General features: G+C 47.0%; 1 protein-coding gene across 4 annotated transcripts in view; it reads right to left on the reverse strand.

Moving 5' to 3' along the window:
- Nucleotides 1-23,732, reverse strand: part of MYH10 (myosin heavy chain 10) — a 147,397-nt gene that overhangs the window by 18,734 nt on the left and 104,931 nt on the right. For 2 of the 4 annotated variants that reach the window (XM_077253530.1, XM_077253529.1), the window contains exons 4-21: nucleotides 17,165-17,192; nucleotides 14,499-14,601; nucleotides 13,974-14,003; nucleotides 13,349-13,366; nucleotides 10,794-10,886; nucleotides 10,193-10,256; nucleotides 8,847-8,945; nucleotides 8,625-8,768; nucleotides 8,375-8,470; nucleotides 4,991-5,109; nucleotides 4,393-4,545; nucleotides 3,635-3,808; nucleotides 3,064-3,237; nucleotides 2,649-2,763; nucleotides 1,933-2,126; nucleotides 1,348-1,469; nucleotides 1,039-1,108; nucleotides 806-966 (exon numbers count right to left, since the gene is read on the reverse strand). In XM_077253530.1, the coding sequence (XP_077109645.1) occupies nucleotides 806-966; nucleotides 1,039-1,108; nucleotides 1,348-1,469; nucleotides 1,933-2,126; nucleotides 2,649-2,763; nucleotides 3,064-3,237; nucleotides 3,635-3,808; nucleotides 4,393-4,545; nucleotides 4,991-5,109; nucleotides 8,375-8,470; nucleotides 8,625-8,768; nucleotides 8,847-8,945; nucleotides 10,193-10,256; nucleotides 10,794-10,886; nucleotides 13,349-13,366; nucleotides 13,974-14,003; nucleotides 14,499-14,601; nucleotides 17,165-17,192 (1,957 nt within the window). The remainder of the gene's footprint in view (nucleotides 1-805; nucleotides 967-1,038; nucleotides 1,109-1,347; nucleotides 1,470-1,932; nucleotides 2,127-2,648; nucleotides 2,764-3,063; nucleotides 3,238-3,634; nucleotides 3,809-4,392; nucleotides 4,546-4,990; nucleotides 5,110-8,374; nucleotides 8,471-8,624; nucleotides 8,769-8,846; nucleotides 8,946-10,192; nucleotides 10,257-10,793; nucleotides 10,887-13,348; nucleotides 13,367-13,973; nucleotides 14,004-14,498; nucleotides 14,602-17,164; nucleotides 17,193-23,732) is intronic. The other 2 variants (XM_077253531.1, XM_077253532.1) reach the window with 2 other exon arrangements.

Below are 23,732 nucleotides of genomic sequence, written 5' to 3' on the forward strand. Positions count from 1 at the left end.
GGCAAGGACATTGCTGCTTGTAAGATTGCCCCTAAATCATCTATTGGATTATCAAAGACTTCAAAGTGAGAGCTTCAGTTACTGTGAAGAAGGCTTCAGAGGACGCTCAAGAAAGTCCAGAAAATGCCAAGGTCATCTCCTAAATAGGATTCAGCTATACCCCATTGCAGAGCCTGCTCAGGGAAGGAAGCAGGTGGTGTCAGTGCATCTGAGCAACAGTGAGGCAAAGGATTTTGGAGGCGGCTTATTGTCAGGAAGGGCCACTTCTTTCCAAGAAAAAGATCAAGGACAGACTGACATTCTGTAGAAGTACATGCACTGGACGGGGGTAAAGTTATTTTCTCTGATAAAGCCCCCTTCAGACTGTTTTGGACATCCAGAAAGATGACTGCTCGAAAAAGAAAAGGTGAGCACTTCAACTTTACGAAAGTAATTTTATTGTTTGAAAAATTGGTTAATAAAAATTGTTAATAAATATATTTGAAAAAAAAAAAAAAAAAAAAAAAAGAAAAGGTGAGCACTAACATGAGTCCAGTTTCTGACAACAGTAGAGCAAGCAGAGATCCTTTAGGTGTGGAGGCTTCATCCAACTAAAATGTAGAATAACACTGAAGCGGCAAAATCTGAAAACCAAAATTTGTGGCTACGACTGTCAACTTTGTATAGAAGTGGATTTGACACCTCAATCCATAGTCCAGCCATTACCCGTGCTGCCGGGCACAGGAAGCTTAAAGTTCATGAACATCGCGTCGCCCACACTATTATGTCTCCCCAATCCCCCCCCCCCCCCCAAATCTTTACTCACTTTCTGGCTATGTAGCCTCTGCACACCGCTTGGAAGTAGATGATAATATCCGTTATCTTCAGGTCCCGCTCCTCCTCCAGGTGCGCCAGCACACCTGCACGGAAGAAGATCTTACTCTGGCCGATCCGGAAAAGATTTGGATCCAGCTCCAGAGCCCGGATCTAATGGAAGAACGGTCAGGATTATGGAAGCCTTATGGATAAAGCGTTAGGACACGGTCACATCTTCCTTACCATCCGCTCACAAGCCTGCTTCCCATCCATGAATCCTTTAGGGATGGCATTGGGGGTGAGAATTTCATATCTAGAGAAGAACAACAAAAATATACCCATTACATATGGGTTCACTGCAAGAACCTGGTGCAGTGACTTCAGGATATGTCCATGCTGGACAGACGAGCAAAGGACTGCATACTTGCTGGCGGAAATCCTGCTTTGTAGCCAAGATTTCAATATATTGTCCAGCGGAGCTGAAGTATTGCTCTTTCCTCTAACACAAATCTGGTGTGGACGAACCCTTTATAGTGACCGTTAATCCATTACCTTTGTCTGAACTCCTGGAAGACGATGCGGTTGGGGAACCCCTGGCGGCAGATTCGGATGCCTTCCAAAACACCATTACATCGTAGCTGGTCGAGCACCAAGTGAGGGTCCAGCTTCCCGGCCTGTGGGAGACATAAGAACAGAGTCCATCACAGGCAGCATGCGAAGTTTCCAACATTTAAAGGGACACTCCAGACATAACTAATAACACTGCCTGGACCTCCACCCCCACAGGCCCTGCACTATGCATAACACGTTATCAGATTATGTTGTGTTGCATCTTTCAGGAAAGTAAGCCCCAAGCTAGGTAAAAAAAAAAAATTAAAACCCCCAGCAAATATTCGATCTCGTGCCGGCTATCTGCCAATGTTTTGACCACAGACGTAACATTAACGTCACGAGCCACCAATCTCCATGAACGTCTGCAGCCGCTGTTGATGGCGAAGCGGCAGGTAGCCGTTAATGGACCCAGGGGGATGAGTACATAGTGTGGGGTTCTTTTCCTGAACGTGGACAACCCCTTTAAGGTATAAAAATGCCTCAGTTGAGGATGTAGAGCCTTGTGATCGTCCGACGCACACTCACCCGCTTCTCGTGGTTGGGGATTATACAGCGCACAAAGTTGGGGTTGGTGTTACGGAGCGTCGCCATGAGTTTGGTCAGCGACTCCTTGTACAGCTGCCCCACGGTCCGGAACATGCCTTTCTTGGTTTTGTATGCGGAGCCAAAGGCCGTCTCCGTCATTCCTGCCACCTGGTCAAGGCCAACGATCCGATCCACTGCAGAAAAGAAAAAAGAAACAAATTAAAGGGGTGCCCTACAAGGCTTAAAGGGGATTTTTTTCACTTCCACACTGGATAACGCATCCTAATTGAACACGTCCACTGATCAATAATCATCAGAACGGCTCACCTCCCACCCAAAGCCGAAGTGAGTGGTGCTGCAGAACCTTTTATCTCTTCTTGCTGTCAGTGAATGGAAGTATTCTTCATTTTCAGAAGGTGATCACCTGATCAGATCTTTGTGACTCACTAGGAGGAGATGAAAAGATAAGCAGCTTTGTAGCTGAAGAGTCTTATCTGAAGGTAAGTAAGAGCATTTCCATTCACTGACAGCAATGGAGACTTTGAAAACCTCTTAAGAAAAGCAGAAAAGGAACCGATGCAATCAGCGAGTTAAGGGGTCAACGTTGGACTATCTGACAGGCTCTCTGGACATTCTCTGTCTCTAGAAGAAAATAATCACTGAATGTATGTGGAGGAGTATCAGGAGCTTATACAGCAACCACAGGGGAGACGTACCGTCCTTCCAAAGCTCGGCCACAAACTTGTCCGTGGACTGGTGAAGCAGCGTGGCCACGTTGTCGTTCAGGGGATCCATGTTCTTCATGAGCCATTCATCTGCTTTATAATCCACCTGTGGAGAGAGAGAGCGCTTGGTCAATGGGAAACAGAAGGTGGATCAATGTGCACATGTTATAGACGTAGGGAACAAAAATGGGGGTCTAGTGTCCTCCAACGAAATAGGTCAACGGTCACATGTATGGAGCTGCTCCAGTTAAAGCCTGTGGATCTGAGAAAGACGGACGTATACAGCGATTATTGGGGTCCCATGCACTCATCGATTATCCCGTGACTGGGAAACAGCCCCGTATGCACATGGCTTGGATTCAATGTCCGCACGGTACAATCACCACAGTGCAGTAAAAGGACTCACTCTGCCAGCGTAATGGATGATGCAGAAGTCGGCCTTGTCCTTCAGTTGCCGTGGCTTTTGGAATTTGGAGTGGGTGCCTTGTTCCTGGACCAGTTTGTCCACAAAAGTCTTATCTGTGGCTTTGGGGAACCAGCATTCTTCATCCAGCAGAGCCAGGACCCCAGGAGGGTTAGCCTGCGGAGAACACGTATACATGAAATCAGAGGTCATAGACTGAGGGGCGGCCATGCAGGTACATGACAAAAACAGGATTCTAGAGGTAGAATAACTTGTTTAGATTGTGAGCCCTGATAGGGACAGAAAGCGATGTCAATGCATTAAAAAAAACAAACAGAATACTATGTGTGTGGTGCAGTTCTACATTTTGCCACCAGATGGCATAAAAAATTAAATCAGCTTTAAGCGCGACTGCTTGGGTTCACCATCAACTTCTATGGTGCAGGATCCCTACTAACGAGGGTGGAGACACCATGATTATAGGTGGATTAGTGGAGTATGTTCATCCCGTAAATAGCATCAAATTATCTGATATAAACGCCATAATCCAGGCAGTAGAGTCTGCAGGACTTACCGGCCTCTCGATGAGGTCAATGCAGGGCTGCAAGTCCAGGCCGAAGTCTATAAAGTTCCACTCGATGCCCTCGCGCTGGTACTCCTCCTGCTCCAGGATGAACATGGTGTGGTTGAAGAGCTGCTGCAGCTTCTCGTTGGTGTAATTGATGCAGAGCTGCTCGAAAGAGTTCAGCTGAAAACGGAAGGGGAAAAAAGTGAGTGGTGCCATTAACAGAACCCAAGATTCTGCAGGTAACAAGCCCCCCTATAAGCGCAGCCAAGATCCTATATACCGCACTGGATTCAGGTTACGTGCAGTACAGACACTCTGCCAGCAGGGGGATGTATACGATTTTATAGTACGAGAACGCAGCTCTGGAAGTGACCAGAGCACAGGTCAAGCTACTTGATAAGGAAATATCCTTGCAAATTTACAAGTAGATTATATAAGGACCTGCATGTAATATCCAGCTGATAACGGAGCTTCATGTTCTGCAGTTTATTGGATTATAGGCGATATAACGCATCGAATTATAAAATAACCCAGCACTGAGGACACGTGAGTCCTATTGGCATAAATCACTAACAGATGACCCACCTCGGGACCAAGATTTAGTGGTGCAGACGCAAAATTAAAGGCGAACTCTTTGAGTTTAGAATTTAGGAAAAGGTCTTCACTAATAAGATGACTGTCTGGACTGATAACCTGGAATCTGTGGTGCTACAACTCCCAGCATTTGTTCTTATTTCTATAGATTCTGGTCTCAAAAACCAAACCTCAAAGATCTCAAAGCCGGCGATGTCCAGGATGCCGATGAAGGAGGCTCCTTGGCGCTTGGTTCGGTCCAAGGCTTTGTTGATCCGATGGACTAGCCAGCGGAAGAGTCGCTCGTAGGTCGCCTTGGCCAAAGCTTCTATGGCAAAGTCCGCCTGAAATGGAGAATAAAACAGTCATCACTGCTATCTAGCTCCGGTCTGTATTAGCACGTCCCTCCAGCTTTGATTATAATCTATAACATCGGACTTCATCTAATATGACGCTTCATATTCATAAGGGCATAAATAAAAAAAATACTCACTACCTGCAGTGGCCACCAGGGAGAGCTCACTGCATACGAATCTATACAGCTTCGTTAGGCTAAACATGCAGGAAGCTCCCCCTGGTGGTGGCTGGAGGCAGTGAAATTTCATATTACTATGATAGGTTATTTCAGCTTACACTTACAACAAACATTCCTCCACAATCATTTTTAGAACTTCTGAGATGCCCGGATCGAACCTCAGGTACAGGATTATTGGAGGTTACATACACAGCAGCAGTGCCCAATTCATAGCCTCCTCTGCTGGCATCATGCCCATGTTGGCCTAGGCTCACCTGCTCCTTTGTCTGTGCCTTCTGTACATAGTCCCGGCCCACTTTGATGCGAGGAGTGAGGATCGCTCGGGTGAACTCCATGACGTTCATGCCCAGCAGATGGCAGAGTTTCTGCGCGGCTGGGAAGAGAAGGCAGGATGATGCACCTGGTCTATGTCAAACACGTAGCTCACCTTCCCGTAACCCCCGCAGGCAGAAAACGTCCGGCACTAAGGGGACGTGTTGGGGGGCTTCAGAGGTAAATCGCTGTCAGCTGCTGACGATCGGCCCCTCGCTATCGGCTTACTAATAGCCTACAAGAAAAGATCTGGCCCATATCTGCTGACGCTGCTCTAACAAGGGCTTGAACTTGGTTACTGCATGTATTGTGACGACATCCAAAAACTGGCTCCAAATCTCTCTGATGTTATGTCACCTACAAGTGTGTCACCAGCCTATCTTGGCTTTGCAGAATGGCTGAGATCAGGGTCACAGGAGTACAAATATCTGAGAAATGTCAGGTCTGTCCACTCTATGTGCAGCTCTTTCTAAAATGTCTCAGTATAACTTCCAATAGGTGGCGCTGTAGAGTTTAAGTCCTCTTTTTCTCAGAAGAGGCAATTTGCATATTTAAATTCCCAGAGGAGCATTGTACGGCAAATAAGCCTCCTTACCTTGACAAGCCAGAGATGGTATGTCACTCTCCATAAGGAGAAACGATACCCCTTAGACCCCATGTCCAGAGCCTCTCACCTAGCCAAATCAGTTCTCATGCTTCGCACTGACGAGGGCCAACAGCCCGAAACACCGTGTCTGCGAATTGAGATACTGATTTGGCTTTTATCCTAAGTCATATTGCAAGACTCGTTAAAGGGTTGATTGTGACTTGTAGGATCGCTACTTCCAATAGGTGGCGCTGTAGAGTTTAAGTCCTCTTTTCCTCAGAAGAGGCAATTTGCATATCAGTATAACTTAACATTTTGGATTTGACCACTCTGCAACTTTTTGGTGAAGAGGAGCCACATCGCTAAAAGGTAAGTATTAATGGTAAAGGCTTCCGGTATAGAGTTTTTTGGGGGCACAGTTATGCTCACTGTCTCCCAAAAGAGTCAATAATTAGCTGACATGCTAGCAATGAATCAATACTGTAAGGCACTGTGTCACCAGCCTATCTTGACTCTGCAGAATGGTTGAGATGAGGCTGAGAGAGGCCCATAAATGTGCATTAAGGAGCCCCTTATTTTATGTACAGCAACTCAAAGGTTTAAATTAGGAGTCAGTTAACATCCTGTTACTTAAAAGTCAATATTAAAAGGAAGTGCGTCACCAGCCTATTTTGGCTTTGTAGAACGGGTGCTATGAGGCTGAAAGTGTTACAGATATGTGCGGTTTGGAGCCACTTATTTTATGTGCAACCCCTTAAAGGAATCAATTGAAGGGTCAGATGACAGACTTACCTAAACACCAATAAGGAATGAGCAGGCAGCCTATCTTGACTCTGCAAAATGGCTAAAAGGAGTTTTGGACACAAATATATGCGTTATGTGGTCCCTATTCATTCTATGAACCACTTCTAAAACTGACCCTATGTAGCAGTTCCTTATGTGCTGTATTAAGGACTGGGATTGGACCTGTGCAGGACTTTCCCGAAGTTTTTCACAAATTTGGGCTGATTATCTAAATAGATAAATATTACTGGACAGGATTCCTGGGGGAGGGTACCTGCACAACTATGGGGCAACTGCACTCACAAACCTCCCCCTTAAAGTGTGCATTGAGGGGGTCAGTTGACATTCTGGTTTTAATAAGTCAATAATATAAGGAAGTGTCACCAGCCTATCTTGGCTCTGCAGAATGGTTGAGATGAGGCTGAGAGGCGCACATATGTGCATTAAGGAGCCTCCCATTATTTTATGTACAGCCCCTTAACAAGGTGTAAATTATGAGTCAGTTAACACCCTGTTACCTAAAAGTCAATATTAAAAGGAAATCGGTCACCGGCCTATTTTGGCTCTGCAGGAAGGATGTGATGAGGCAGAGAGTGGTACAGGTATGTGCAAGTATGGCGCCACTTATTTTATGTGCAGCCCCTTAGAGGTGTTAAAGGGTCAGTGGACAAACTTATCTCTAGTCAGTAAGGATTGAGCAACCAGCCTATCTTGGCTCTGTGAAATGGTTCACATGAGGCTCAGAAGGGTACAAGTTATATGTATTATGGAGCCCTCCTTAATTTTTTGCAGATACTGAAAAAAATTGTCCCAGTTTAACCCTTTGTACTTGGCAAATGGCGATGTCCTAACAAAAATTTATCCTGACAGCAAACTTCTCAAAACCTCCACTTGCATCAACAAGTAGACTTTGAAGACGTCAGCTTGTTTCAGCTCGGATCTGAGCAAGATCAGAAAGTTCTGTGACTTCCGAGTTTGCTATGTGCTTGGAAAGGAAAGTCTCTGGGGAAATCATGCATAGCGCAGGCCTGAAGTAACCGATATTAAATTACTGTCTTTCCAGCACACCAGAAATGAAGGTGGACCTATGCAAGAGTGGAATGAGTACAAGTCGGAGGCGGGCATCTGCATCGGGTTGAGAGATCCGGATGGGCTACAGTGCTGGATTATCAGATGCACCCAGGATAATATGAAAAAAAATACAACATGCTGGTAGTTGTAGTTTCACCACAGTAGAACTGCTTAAAACTGATCAATGGGACCTAGAAGGGCGTTTTATTGATTAGGGTGGTCGCTGTCTGCTGCGGAGAGATCTGTGACAACACGGCTGCTGGACCCAGGCTTATAATAAATTCCTGTACCGGGGGAAACAATAGGTTAGAGGGTCCAGCGAGCGATTTTCTTTGGCTCACACACATCCCTCGGGGTTTGACTGCAGATTCTTGGCCTCTGCTCCTTTCTCCACAGTCCGGACCCAATGAAAATAAACACCAAGAACACGCTACGTACCTTCAGCCTCCATCCCCACAACTTCTGGAGACTGATTAGATGCAAATTATGGTCAGGGAGGAATTATGCAAACCGTGAATAATCAACGCTGAGGTGCCGTTAGGGATAATACGAAAAATATGAAGTGCTGGACCTGGCGTTCCCTATGACACTACATGGCAGCTGGGGGTTATCATTGAAACGTATCAGGATGCAGCTTTAATAAGCAATTTCCAAAGCACAGGCAGAAAGATGATTTGCGTGGAGTGTTGAGCAGTGAGCAGGAAGTGTTGTCATGGGCACATAGGCATGGAAGGTGTTAAGAAAATTGCGATGAGTGGGCATACCCACTTGCACCTAATTTTTCACCCCTTTGCATCACACACAGTGGGGTCTGCTCAATGAGATGTGTCAGACCCCAACAACCAACGATCTGCTCTTGAATATTGCTAGTGCAGACTCCACAAACCTGTGTTCTCCGGCATGGACGCCTGATCTGTGTTCCTCTCCTTCTTGAAGACGATGTTTCCGAACTGAAGAACCGCAGACACGACCTTGAGCATCGCTGAGCGAGGAGAGGAGACAGGAAATATGGGGGTGAGACAAGATATACAACCAATTTATTCCCTGGGCCAACAGTCTCCAACCTATGGCTCTTCAGTCGTGGAGACCATAAACTCTCAGCATGCCCTGATTGAAGAATATCAGATCTTACTTACACAGTATCTCATCATGAGAGAAGCCCATGATGTGCATGGCCTCCATGGTCTCCTGAAAGTTGTCCTTGTCCTGCTGCCCGGGAATTGGTACATAGCCATTAGAGACAAATCTGTAGTTGTTGAAGCCCTCCAGCAGCAGATCCGCTACGGTCAGAGAGAAGGTCAAAGGGTTGGTGATTGCCACCAAAGTCTGCTCCATCTGCGCCAGTGATGAAGACTTACACTTCAGGTGTTCCCCCGATCCTGCAAGCAGCTGGTAGAAGATATGGAAGGTCCTCTCGTCCTTGGCCTGTCGGATGGCTCGAGACTTTTCAAGCAAGTCTGGAGGACTGGCGTCAAGGAGTTTACCACGTGAAAAGCAGGTGATTTCTGGGAGATCCTGACACAACCGGTAGGATTGTCCAATGTCCCAATCCGGGTGACAGAAGTCTACTCCATCAGCTTTAAAAATTACAGGTGGCGTGGAAGAAGGCAGCCATGTTTTACTGATTTGGATGCACCCGTTTAGTGGCTTTCTGCAATGCGGACGACCGGTTGACGCAACCCCTTATGGCCGACCGGTAGACATAGCCCCCTTTATGGCCGAACGGCGGACGCAGCCTCACCCCCAAGGCCAACCAGCGGACGCAGCCCCCACCCCCAAGGCCAACCAGCGGACGCAGCCACAAAAATCAGATGCAGCCACCCGCCCCCCAAACCGACCGGCGGCCGCACAGCGACCGAGGTCCAGAGGCAGCTGGGTTTGATACTTTGGGCCCGAGTTAGTGCTAAATATTACTCCAGCCCACACGGCGGCAGCTATAGCCATCCATAGATCAGGTAAATACCTGTCTCGCCCCTTCTCATCTCCAGCCCAGCATAGTGTTAAACCCGCACCGGGGAGAAGTGCACTGGTTTTAATTAAGGAAAGCTGAATTTCATCTTAAACTTGGCGCTGAGAGGAATCCGAGGAATGGGATTTAATTTCCCTGCTGTAGAGAGATTTTTTGCTGAGAAATGCCACAGGTTGGCTCGTGTTCCCACCACGGTGTCCCTACTAATAACAGCCTGTGGCATAACATATAAACACTGAATCCTGGCGGTAACACGAGATAAGGAGCACACGAGATTCCGGCCTCGCACGATCCCTTATCCGATGACATTTGGGGGGGCAGTGCTCCTGTAAATGAGGTGAAACTCTCACAGGGGAAAGCACAGTAGGAGTCCACTGCTTCAGTCTGATCTGATGAATGTGTGACCAAAAACCTTCTGCTTCTACCAGGAAACCATCAGCAAGCATGCCGACAAGCTCATGGTTAGTGTGAACACCCCAATAACAGGTGACAAGATTAAACTATGAACAACAAAGGTGGAGTGGTGACCATCGGTGGCATTTAAGGGGGTCTGTAGTAGACGAGGAAAACTCCCTCTCCTTGCTCCAGTCACATCATGGGGGCGAGTGACTATTTTAGGAAGTTCTCAGCGAAGAGCCATAGTTGTGTGTGTAACGGACGCCATAAACTCGCTGTAATCGACTCTCGGCATTTCAAGGGGCAGCAAGGCCAGGCGAGAGTGAAGGAAAAGGATACATGTCTCGATATTGGCACCTACGATGTAACCGGTCACATCAAAGTTTATCCGGATGAATTTGCCCTGGAGAAAAGGGGGAGAAGGACACAAATTAAAATCAAAATCCCTCCTGATGATTAAAAGGGGCGATCCAACAGCGCACACTCCCGCATCCGGAGGCAAACGGGGCAGATATACGGTCACCGGCCACGCTCACCTTCCGATGTGGAAGTATGTGGTTTCGGATTACCCCTTTTAGTTTGTTGAAGACATATCAGTAGTCATCACAATTCCTCAGACTCATCAATGAAGACGGGGGTCAGCGGATGAGGGGGCTCACAACCCTGCCTTGCACATTAGGCTTTCATTTCAGACAGGCAGCGCTGTCATGTAAGCAGGTGGCGTCAGGACAAGGGAGTCTCTGCGGGAAGGATTACCTAGAAGGAACCGGACACTGCCCGGACTAAGATTCTGCAAGAGCTTTACACCACAGAATCACGGGCCTTCATCACTAGCAAAGCAAAAGCAGCGGCCCCATCAGGCCAAGTGTCAATCAGGAAGGCTCCTCGACATGAGAGCTGTATGTACGGCCTGCCATGACCCAAAACCCCGGCCACGTACAAAGCGGGATGAGTTGTCGTTCTTGACAGTCTTGGCATTCCCGAAAGACTCTAGGATGGGGTTGGCTTGCAGCAGCTGGCGCTCTAATTCCCCCTAGAAAGAAAACAAATTAAATCACATGTTTATACATAGACATAGGCATCATGGGAACTTGCAAAGATCAGGGGGCTTCAGAAAAGCAAGAATAAGTATCAGACATTATTTTCTACATCAATATTTTGATTTAGTTCCCTGAAGTTGCCACTAGAGGGAGGTCTGCACCTAAATAATGACTCAGTCTTCAGTTCGCTCCAGATCGCCCTCTGGAGGTGGTGGAGGTAGCCAGAATTTTATCATTTAACTTCAGTGTTTCAGCCTTTTGATTTAGGGTTACGGTATATTTTTTTCGAGATTTTCTTCTTACTATGGTCACCACAGCAGTTGTAATTATCTGCAGATCTTTGAGGGGACTATCTGGAATGGCCACTACCAAATCATCCATAACATGGCATCCAAATCTACATCCTCGATTCTGTATTCCTGTATTACTAAGTGAAACTGTAATTCAGGAGTCTAGAAAAGCTTGGTGACAATCATGGCACTGGCATGCTTTCTCTGAAACAGAAAAAAATAAACTGACCAGGAATAGCAGCAAGGTGAGTTATTCCCATTGCTGATTCCCGGCCCCCTCCCCCATACAAAACCTCAGTCACGATTAACGAGCCATCACCACAGGGCTGCAGCGCCTGTCCTCCCCCACCACAATACCTCTGTGTAAGCGAGACAGCGCAGAACACGGGAGAAGCACGACACATAAATGAACGAGAAATCAACCATATTGTACCCTCACACCCGCCCCAGCAGATCACCTGGGGCCAGAAGCCTTTGTACATAACAATAGCTGTTATCAAGCCTGCAGGTGAGCCCTGGGAATTATGGGAAGGTTATTGGAGTCTCAAGCTGCAGAGGAAGAACCCTGCAGAGCCTTAGTACTGAGGGGGCGACTGCAAAAACACCACCCTGAGAGCTTAATGTCCGAGGGGGAGGGGAGCGAAGAGGAAAAAGCTGCTATAGTGTCCTGATCCTCACTTTACAGGTTACATATAGTGTTAATCTACACAAAGCTATTGTATCACTGTGTACATGTTACTGATCCCTGCTGTATCATAGCCCTGAGCTGCACTCACTATTCTGCTGGTGCAGTCACTGTGGACATACATTACATTACTGATCCGGTACTGATCCTGAGTTACATCCTGTATTATACTCCAGAGCTGCACTCACTATTCTGCTGGTGCAGTCACTGTGTACATACATTACATTACTGATCCGGTACTGATCCTGAGTTACATCCTGTATTATACTCCAGAGCTGCACTCGCTATTCTGCTGGTGCAGTCACTGTGTACATACATTACATTACTGATCCTGTACTGATCCTGAGTTACATCCTGTATTATACTCCAGAGCTGCACTCACTATTCTGCTGGTGCAGTCAACTGTGTACATACATTACACTACTGATCCGGTACTGATCCTGAGTTACATCCTGTATTATACTCCAGAGCTGCACTCACTATTCTGCTGGTGCAGTCACTGTGTACATACATTACATTACTGATCCGGTACTGATCCTGAGTTACATCCTGTATTATACTCCAGAGCTGCACTCACTATTCTGCTGGTGCAGTCACTGTGTACATACATTACATTACTTATCCTGTACTGATCCTGAGTTACATCCTGTATTATACTCCAGAGCTGCACTCATTATTCTGCTGGTGCAGTCAACTATGTACATACATTACTTATCCTGTACTGATCCTGAGTTACATCCTGTATTATACTCCAGAGCTGCACTCACTGTTCTGCTGGTGCAGTCACTGTATACATACATTACATTACTTATCCTGTACTGATCCGGAGTTACATCCTGCATTATACTCCAGAGCTGCCCTCACTATTCTGCTGGTGCAGTCACTGTGTACATACATTACATTACTTATCCTGTACTGATCCTTACTTACATACTGTATTATACTCCAGAGCTGCACTCACTATTCTGCTGGTACAGTCACTGTGTACATACATTACATTACTTATCCTGTACTGATCCGGAGTTACATCCTGTATTATACTCCAGAGCTGCACTCACTATTCTGCTGGTGCTGTAAAGTTCACCTACCCCTTCTCCCTGGAGGAACTGCGCCAGTTCTTACCCTACAGGTGCAAGTGGCCATTTTGGAATAGACCATTAATAACAGGGGGAGCAACATTACACATTTTGCAGCAATTTTTTTGAGCAGGTTAGTGACAGAAAGCAAGCAAAACCCTAGACCTCAGGATTTACCAACCAGTCGGGGGAGGGGGAGAAAAGTTAGAAAAATGTTGGGAAAGGTGAAGTTAGACAGGAGAAAGGCAGAGCGTGGCATGCAGAGCGAGGACGGAGGTGAAATGATAGCGGGATATGAGGTCGGGCAGGGATGGGGGTGAGGGGAGGAGTGAAAAGAGCATGAGAAATAAAAAAATCGGGTGGCGGGTAAGTGTCGGGTGAGGGGAGAGCTACATGCTACTCACATACAACAAGGATCCACTCTGTAGTTTTACAAAATGACAGTGGGGGAAAAAAAATACGTTAATGGTTATGATTTATGCAGCACACCAAATTCAACACAGGGATTAGAGTAATACATTAAGGCTTTCGAGAGGAAACCCCCCTCCTCCCACCATGATCGAAGGGTAAGGGTGGCAGGTGCGGTCAAAAGTAAAATGCAAACTTTCCTTCCATGTGACAACCTCCTAAAAGCGCAATATGGCTTCCAGAGGGAGTTGTCACCCTGTTCTCACAGTCTATGGCAAAGGTGGAACAGATCTGGCCAACACCTGCCCAGGTCAGGAGTGGGCACCCAAGAGTTTTAGGATGATGTGAGCACCGAGAACGGAATGGTTACGGAGCTAATGATGCTAGAAGTGAGATATATGAAGCTGGAAACGTCCTCGTAGGTACAGAGAGAGAGAGGTGGGTGAGGATAGAGAAGACGGGGGAAGATATGCCACCAGTCACCCCCTTAAGATGCAGGCAGCCAATTCAGGAGAGGATAACTGACTCCAAGAAATTGGTCGCCTGCATGAGACAAAATGGAAGGAAAATAAAAAAAGGACAAGAAAGGGGGGAGACGGGACGAGGAGGAAATCCACTTGCCTGATGTTTGATGGGTTTAGGGGATTCCGTCTGTTACAGCAAACAAATAAAAACAAGTTAGTAACAAGGCAGTTAATTGACGGGCGGCAGTGCCAAGACCACTCCAAAAACATGACTCGTGGAATATACACAATGGTCAATGCCAACCACCGAGCAAGGCAGGGAAAAGAATCAAAAACTCAACCCAGTCCTGAGCCTAAATGTCCTACTCACCAGTGGTCCTTCTCATTCTCACCACCACCCATGAAATTGTGCCAGCCTGGTCAATCTAGGTCAGCTATGAAGTAACCTGTGCCCACTTGGCTCTAGTCCCAGAAGATGAGTAGGATCTGATGCGTTGGTTTTCCCTCTCCGATAGAGAAAGGTGCGTCTATTTCACAGATATGACATCTAGGAATGGATCTAACATGTCTATGCCCAGCCCTAATCGACAGGGCATGACAATAGCACGGATTGTGAGGAGCCCCACTGGTGAGGGGCAATGCTTGAGTTCAGACTACTACAGTTCTGGTCCTGGGCACTCACAGGAATCGTATGGTCCTTCTTTCCTTTGTGTGAAGATGCCACGTGCGCCAGGTACTGGATGACCTTCTTGGTATTTTCAGTCTTCCCGGCTCCAGATTCTCCTCTAAGGAAACAGAAAGAAATTGCAACTTACCCAAAAGGCCAATGAAACCCACCGACCCAGAAACATTACACATTAACTCGGCTATTGTAGCCTATACTTCACTTTCGTGGCCATGGAAAATCCACAGCCGGTGGCGGGGGGGAATAATGAGAGGCCAATATTTGGCACATAGAAGTTCTGACCGCAGGCAATGATCAGATCTTCCCACTGATGGACACTAATCATTCTCTCACCAACCTGAAACAGCAGACACCAGGGAACAATAGACTGTCCTAATGGCATTTGATATTCAAGATATTTAGGATTTTAGGGTCTGATGAGCGAAGACCATCACAAGAAACTTTTCAATTACTTTTGCCGTCTTACAGTTACACCTCATTCTTCAACTACAACCAGAGCTGTAATCGTAATTCTGTTTGCAACACTGGCTTTTCATTATACCCTGGTGTTGTGAGGCCCTGCTTGCCGGGAGTCAACAGGAGACCAACGGAAATTCAGCTCTGGCTGTGACTAGAGTGTAACGCACGATCAGCATGTGATCTCCGCAACGATGGTCTGATGGCAGCGGGAGGATGATGCCGCTTGACAGCAAAGAAGTTAACAATACAGTCATCTTTGGCAGATATTGCAATAAAATACTATCAGACGGCCTACTGGCTCACACCTCCCATGCCCGGCAGGGAGGATACCCCCCTCCTTTTAAGGCAGGACTTGGTTGCAGAAACTTGGACTGACACCTTGGTACTAAAAAGGTAGAAAATGTGAGCACCAGCGGCCCATACATCAACCAGGGGGAGATTCCTGGGCAAAGAAATACTGAAATAATGAAGTCACTGATTTTATTACTGGGATGAAATTCATCTTGGGGGAAGATGATGAACTTTATCCAGGCAGCTGCTAAGGTGAGACCCTGGCCAGCCCGGAATGTGGGCAACGCACATGGCATAACATGGTCCACATCTGCTCCGTCCTGTCAGGCCAGAAGGTTCGCTGAAGACAGACACCGGTGCTCACATGACGTTGCACAGACTCCTGCACCCTAAGCCCTGAGGGAAGAAACGTCCAGAAGGGTGGTAAAAGAAAGCCGCACACCGATGACGAAGATTGTACTGCCTAATACTGAGGTACAGAGAGAACGGCATTACAACCACTCCTGATCTGGATCTACATCCTGTATTATACTCCAGAGCTGCACTCACTATTCTGCTGGTGCAGTCACTGTGTACATTCATTACATTACTTATCCTGTACTGATCCCGAGTTACATCCTGTATTATACTCCAGAGCTGTACTCACTATTCTGCTGGTGCAGTCACTGTGTACATACATTACATTACTGATACTGTACTGACCCTGAGTTACATTCTGTATTATACTCCAGAGCTGTACTCACTATTCTGCTGGTGCAGTCACTGTGTACATACATTACATTACTTATCCTCTACTGATCCTGAGTTACATCCTGTATTATACTCCAGAGCTACACTCACTATTCTGCTGCTGGAATCACTGTGTACATACATTATATTACTTATCCTGTACTGATCCTGCATTATACTCCAGAGCTGCCCTCACTATTCTGCTGGTGCAATCACTGTGTACATACATTACATTACTTATCCTGTACTGATCCTGAGTTCCATCCTGTATTATACTCCAGAGCTACACTCACTATTCTGCTGGTGCAGTCACTGTGTACATACATTACTTATCCTGTACTGATCCTGAGTTACATCCTGTATTATACTCCAGAGCTACACTCACTATTCTGCTGGTGGAATCACTGTGTACATACATTACATTACTGTACTGACCCTGAGTTACATCCTGTATTATACTCCAGAGCTGTACTCACTATTGTGCTGGTGCAGTCACTGTGTACATACAGTACATTACTGATCCTGAGTTACATCCTGTATTATACTCCAGAGCTGCACTCGCTATTCTGCTGGTATGTTTCATTACGTCTCCTGCACTAAGTCCCACATTGGTCAGGGTGTCCGTAGTCAGTTACCCCTATAGGACGGTTTGTAATGGAATATTCTGACAACTAAAGACCCTAAAAAATGGTTTGCTTTGCGGCTGCAGATCTACAAATCATGGTAAAAAAAAAAGCCCCAAAACCATCGGCACTTGCAGGAAACATACGGACTATAAAAGCCTAGCAGTGAAACAAAAGATTACTTGTAGTGATGACAGACCATGTGTCTGCGGAGGGGAGGCCGGAGCTGGAGAGGGGAACACTCCATTACTTCCAACAGCAGACAAGTGTCAGCTGACAGCAGTGCTGCCGGGCGGGGAGCTGCCATACTTAAAGGGGAAATCCAGCATAAACCTATCTCCCGGCATGTCATCAGAGTCCACAGTTGGGAAGGCTTCTTAAAGGGATCTTGTCAGGGGCAGCGGCAAGGCTATTGTCTCCATTATCTGCCACTTTCCTGCACGTGTATTGTATACGGCTGTTTTCTTTTGCAAGATCCCATCCAGCTCCCTGATTTCCCGTGGTACCTGCCCCCGGATAGAACAAACATGGGGAGCGAGTGAGTTAGAGGAATTTACTTACGTGCAAAGTATCGACTGGTCCTCACGATCTGAAAGATAAAAAGGTAACAATAAATAAATTAAAATACGCATCTAACAAGGTTTTTTAGTAGTTTACAGGGGGTTGGTTCTCCACCTCTACAGAACTGAGGACCCATCCATTATCGCCTCGCTGAAGGGTCTGCCCCTGTAAATAGCAGTACTGTGATTTAATTAACACTTCACGTCCCTTATTCTCAACGTCTCCAAGACCACTGCTTGCTGTCAGTGAATGTGAACATCCCAATCCAGACTCTGTGGAAGGCTCTGATACATTGTAACAACTCTGCTGCTGTGCGCATCTCAAGAAGGGGGTTTACTTTCTGCATGTAAACTGAAGAAATGTTATGTATAATGAGGGCTGTGGAGTCCACCCCCGTAATGTAGGTAAGATTCTGCAATTTTCCTTGGGCTCCAAATCCTCCCTGTGTTTAAAGATGTCTGCTTGCTTCCAGGGGCCGGATACACCCTGGTCTGTGCCAGCTCCTCCTTACATCAGTGGGATTGTAACAAGCCCTGAACCAAGATGGAAGTATATACTGTAATGTTCCTATTCACCGACAGCAAGCAGACATACTGAAAAACATTGCAAAATACAGATTAAAACTCAAAATCTAGATTCTATAAGCCCCCAATGAACAGCAGGGGCAGAAAATGGGGCAATATGTGCGGCCCCTGTGTAGAAGGGTTACGTGGCTTCCTCTCCACTCCGTGGATGTCTGCCATGTTTTACGTACAAGCTAATGACACGATTATGATGATGATTTATGGCAGTCATTCTCTGCACATTATTACACCAGACAGTATCCACCGACTGTTTATCCGGCCATTAATCTCCACGGTCTGATGTCACCGCTACTGCATGTGCTCCCGACACTCAGCGCCAAACAGACACGTCTTATTGTAAGCAAACGCCAAGGATAAGAGGCGGCTGCAGATTTACTGACGTCCCGCAGAGAGGAGACGAGAAAACTCACTGCGAATGCAGGGACACAGTGGGCACCGGACCCCAGAACTTGATAAGAACCCCCCCCCCCCCCCCCCCATTACAGCATGCGGACACAGGAGGCAGAGGGGAGCCTGGACCTACATACTGGGAGAGTGATGTGGGCAGCTGGGCCACCACCCGATGCCCAGGCAGAGGCTGCAGCTTATTAGAGGCGGACGCTACTTCTAATGCCCACATCTCATGTCAGCCACACATCATCAGACACTACACCGGCCACACTACAAGCCACACATCAGACACCCTACGGGCCACAAGCCACGCCAGTCACCACTCCGGCCACACTACAAGCCACGCATCAGACACCACACCGGCCACACTACAAGCCACGCATCAGACACCACACCGGCCACACTACAAGCCACGCCAGACACCACTCCGGCCAATCTACAAGTCACGCCAGTCACCACTCCGGCCACACTACAAGCCACACATCAGACACCACACCAGCCACACTACAAGCCACACATCAGACACCACACCAGCCACACTACAAGCCACACATCAGACACCACACCAGCCACACTACAAGCCACACATCAGACACCAAACCGGCCACACTACAAGCCACGCCAGTCACCACTCCGGCCACACTACAAGCCAAGCATCAGACACCACACCGGCCTCACTACAAGCCACTCCAGACACCACTCCGGCCACACATCAGACACCACACTGGCCACACTACAAGCCACACACCAGCCACACTACAAGCCATGCATCAGACACCACACTGGTCACACTACAAGCCACGCATCAGACACCACACCGGCAACACTACAAGCCACGCACCAGACACCACACCGGCAACACTACAAGCCACGCCAGTCACCACTCCGGCCACACTACAAGCCACGCATCAGACATCACAAGCCAGCCACGCATCAGACACCACACCGGCCTCACTACCAGCCACCACTCCAGCCACACTGCAAGTCACGCCAGTCACCACTCCGGCCACACTACAAGCCACACATCAGACACCACACTGGCCACACTACAAGCCACACACCAGCCACACTACAAGCCACACATCAGACACCACACTGGTCACACTACAAGCCACACATCAGACACCACACCAGCAACACTACAAGCCACGCATCAGACACCACACTGGTCACACTACAAGCCACACATCAGACACCACACCGGCCACACTACAAGCCACGCATCAGACACCACACCGGCCTCACTACCAGCCACCACTCCGGCCACACTACAAGTCACGCCAGTCACCACTCCGGCCACACATCAGACACCCACCGGCCACACTACAAGCCAGGCATCAGACACCACTTCGGCCTCACTACAAGCCATGCCAGACACCACTCCGGCCACGCTACGAGTCACGCCAGTCACCACTCCGGCCACACTACAAACCACACATCAGACACCACACCGGCCACACTACAAGCCACGCATCAGACAGCACACCGGCCACAATAAAAGCCACGCATCAGTCACCACACCGAGCTCCTTCTGCTCTCTGCCTGTGTACAACATCTGTCATCACTGCTAGACCCGGCCGACACCAGACAGAGGTAACGGCTGGGGCCTTGCACGCTCCTTATGGCCCAGTCATGGCTAAATGTTCCCAGCACCAGCCGGGAGCATCTATATCAGGAATTACAGGAAACAAGCTGACCACCCCCCAGGCTGTCACCGCGCAGACCACGTGTTAGTCTAGTTATGGCAGCTCACACTCCAGCAGCCCCGTATGTCCAAATGTCTGTGCGATCCACGGAAAGAATCTGCCTAGTAATATAGCATCACAGTCCTGATACAGTGGTCTCACTGAGCAGAAGGATCTATATTATAAGGGGACTACGAAAAGGCGCCACTGACATCACAAATGTGGCCACAAACTGAAGGCAAGTCCAGTGATGGCATTCAGCCTGTACGATGACTGTATAGTCCTGCAAAAACAGAAGCGCAGGCCAACGAGAAGATATTAAAGATAATACTCGGGATCAGGGCAGCAACTCCACCAGCAGAATAGTGAGTGCAGCTCTGGGGTATAATACAGGATGTAACTCAGGACCAGTACAGGATAAGTAATATATGTACACAGTGACTGCACCAGCAAAATAGTGAGTGCAGCTCTGGAGTATAATACAGGATGTAACTCAGGATCAGTAATGTAATGTATGTACACAGTGACCGCACCAGCAGAATAGTGAGTGCAGCTCTGGAGTATAATACAGGATGTAACTCAGGATCAGTACAGGATCAGTAATGTACTGAATGTACACAGTGACAGCACCAGCAGAATAGGGAGTGCAGCTCTGGAGTATAATACAGGATGTAACTCAGGATCAGTAATGTATGCACACAGTGACAGCACCAGCAGAATAGCGAGTGCAGCTCTGGAGTATAATACAGGATGTAACTCAGGATCAGTACAGGATCAGTAATGTAATGTATGTACACAGTGACTGCACCAGCAGAATAGTGAGTGCAGCTCTGGGGTATAATACAGGATGTAACTCAGGACCAGTACAGGATAAGTAATGTAATGTATGTACACAGTGACTGCACCAGCAGAATAGTGAGTGCAGTTCTGGAGTATAATACAGGATGTAACTCAGGATCAGTAATGTAATGTATGTACAGCGTGACTCCTCCAGCAGAATAGTGAGTGCAGCTCTGGGGTATAATACAGGATGTAACTCAGGATCAGTACAGGATAAGTAATGTATGTACACAGTGACTGCACCAGCAGAATAGAGAGAGCAGCTCTGGAATATAATACAGGATGTAACTCAGGATCAGTACAGGATCAGTAATGTACTGAATGTACACAGTGACTGCACCAGCAGAATAGTGAGTGCAGCTCTGGAGTATAATACAGGATGTAACTCAGGATCAGTAATGTATGTACACAGTGACTGCACCAGCAGAATATTGAGTGCAGCTCTGCAGTACAACATAGTATAAGTAATGTGAGCTGTAAAATGGTGATAAAAGATGGAGAAGCCTTTTCAGCTCTAGAGTCTGTGATTAGCCCCATTAATGCCAGATCCGGAACAGAGAACAAGACTCCAATAGAAGACATCTAACATCTGGGATATGTCACGGCCGCCATACCACCATAATAAAGCCATTATACACTAACCGGTGGATGATGTGTTTAAACACTCCAGTAAATCACTTCTCTATTAAGAGCTCGGCACATAAAGGCAGCGGCAAGACAGTTGTCTCTAAACAACAGTGAGCGTTCCCACAGCTGTTCCCAGACGGGCACAGGCAATCCTCAACACAAGGGTAAAGCAGGCTGCTAACTCTGCGGGTGACATAGCTAGGAGGCCACCAAGGAACCTGGGCCATGTAAAGCACACACGCACTTGTACGCATCCCAGCTCCTTACACGCCACCAAGGAGGAGATAGGACAATCCTGGTTGGAAGTGATGCCTCATGGGAGCAAACAAAAAAAAAATTACATTAAGTTATTTTCACACACCCCTTTACAATAAAAGCAGAGCTGCAGTAGCAGGGAACGGCCACTACACAGTGAACGGCACTCTTCCTATCCGGTCACTACTGCTAACAGCTGATCGGTGGCAGTGCCGGACATCTGATATAGTTGACAATTTAGGCCATCAATATTTAAGAAGTGGACAGCCCTTTTAAGTCTTAAGTGAGATCATACTGCCTGGAGGTGTCTGATGCTGGACGTCTGGACGATGTCACTTTCCAAGAACAGGGAATTCCTGATTAATCTGATCTCCTTGATCCAGATTGGTCACAAGGGCCCAAATTAAATCCAGACTGGGTGACGCAAACTTCATGCAATATGAATCTCCAATCTGCAGTGATTACGAGGTGCTCTGACACAGGTTCACCATCATTATCTTCTCCAGCCATGGTGACAGGAGCACTACGGGAGTCTCAGCTCCAAGGATGGCGGCGGCCATGGAAGGTGTGAGAAGTGTGAGCCATAAAGCATAATGAAAACCTGTCGGCAGTCAAAAGTGGACAGTTTTTACTTTTTTTTTTTTCTTGCGCTCTCCCACGTAGTTTTTTTGTTTTAGAAAATCTCCCATACTGTTCCAAAGATGTGAGCTTTCCTATTCTGTGCTAAATTTTAAGGAATTTTGCCAAATGGGCCTGGCTCACCGGTAGTCTTGCAGAGCAGCCAAAAGCAACGCCCCTGAGGAGCCTGTGAGCCACACCCTCTTCACAAGCACTTCAACTATTAGCACTAAATAAAAAAAGCTCAGACCTCAAACAATATGGCAGATTTAAAAAAATAAAAAAAACACCCTAACAATGGTTAGTCAGGGGAGCAGCGCTAAAGCAAAACTGGCCACTTCTGACCTGGTGACGGATCCATCTAAAATTGCATTAAAGAGTTTTTCCGTAGTTAGGAGTGGTGCTAACCCTCTAATCTGTGGGTGTGTGACAGCTGCCAAATCCAGAACAGGGCTCTGAAACGTGCTACTGAAATCATGGACCCGCGCCATATGTTCTTTATGGGGCAGCCGGAGAAAAGCTGGTGGCAGGCAAAAACCAAATTATTGTTTATGATGGAACCATCAAAAGTAATTATCCAGTACATAATCTCTCCGACTTCTAGGAAATATCAATTAGCTAATTAGTTACCTATGAACATCTCTTTTTCTTGTATTTCTTTGCACTTGTTCTGCTAAGTATAACCTGATGTCCTATATTACGAGTGAGCTTTGCTTCCTGGCAATTTGGTTGTCACTCAATAAAGTGTACCAGCGCGAAAAATTATTTTATACGTTTTTATACTTGTTTTCCACAATCTGGTGGTGGTTGTGTTTCTTTTTCGCTGCAGGTAACCATATACCCTATATCACCAGCGCCACTTTCATCATTTTTTGATATATATAGCTTTGCTTATTGCTCTGACATATGGGAACATACAGACGCAAGCAGTTAATATGGTAATGCAGTAGGCCTAAGTATTGTGTGCATGGGATGGCGGGCGAGGTTACTGTCTTAGATATCTGGTATCCAGGATTCCTTGTTCTGCACCTGTTCCATCCGGTTTGTTGCGAGTAACATCAGGCACATGTCGGTCATATGAATTAAGTTAATGTAATTGAGTTTAACCCGATCGTGGCTAAAGGCACGTCCTTCTTATTAACCGCACACCAGAGAAGTCTCATCACTCAGAACGAGACAAATGGATGAAGTTGCCTGGGCGATGGCATTCACTTAGAATCTTTAGAAATACTTGTCCAACTGGATCTGGTTGAGCCATCAAACATCTCAAGGTCTTCCACATGGTTTGTAGATGGTCACTGACATGACCACGCCACCTGATAAAGGAGGAGACGTGTTGGGTGTAATAATGCCATCCTAAGTAGTTTTAGTAGAATGTCTAGCTGCAAGTCAAGATTATTCCAATAGTGGAGTCAATATAATGGGATTATTTTTAGTTGAATTTGGGATGACCATCAAAAACTGCAGAATGGTCTTCTAGCTGGGCAGTCCTTTCAAAGAACATGGACATTATGAATAGGAGTTCTATAAAACCTGTTATCAAAAATTCTACATGAATACTGGTCTTCT

The sequence above is a fragment of the Ranitomeya variabilis genome, chromosome 4 (assembly GCF_051348905.1).
Source record: "Ranitomeya variabilis isolate aRanVar5 chromosome 4, aRanVar5.hap1, whole genome shotgun sequence".
NCBI lineage: Eukaryota > Metazoa > Chordata > Amphibia > Anura > Dendrobatidae > Ranitomeya > Ranitomeya variabilis.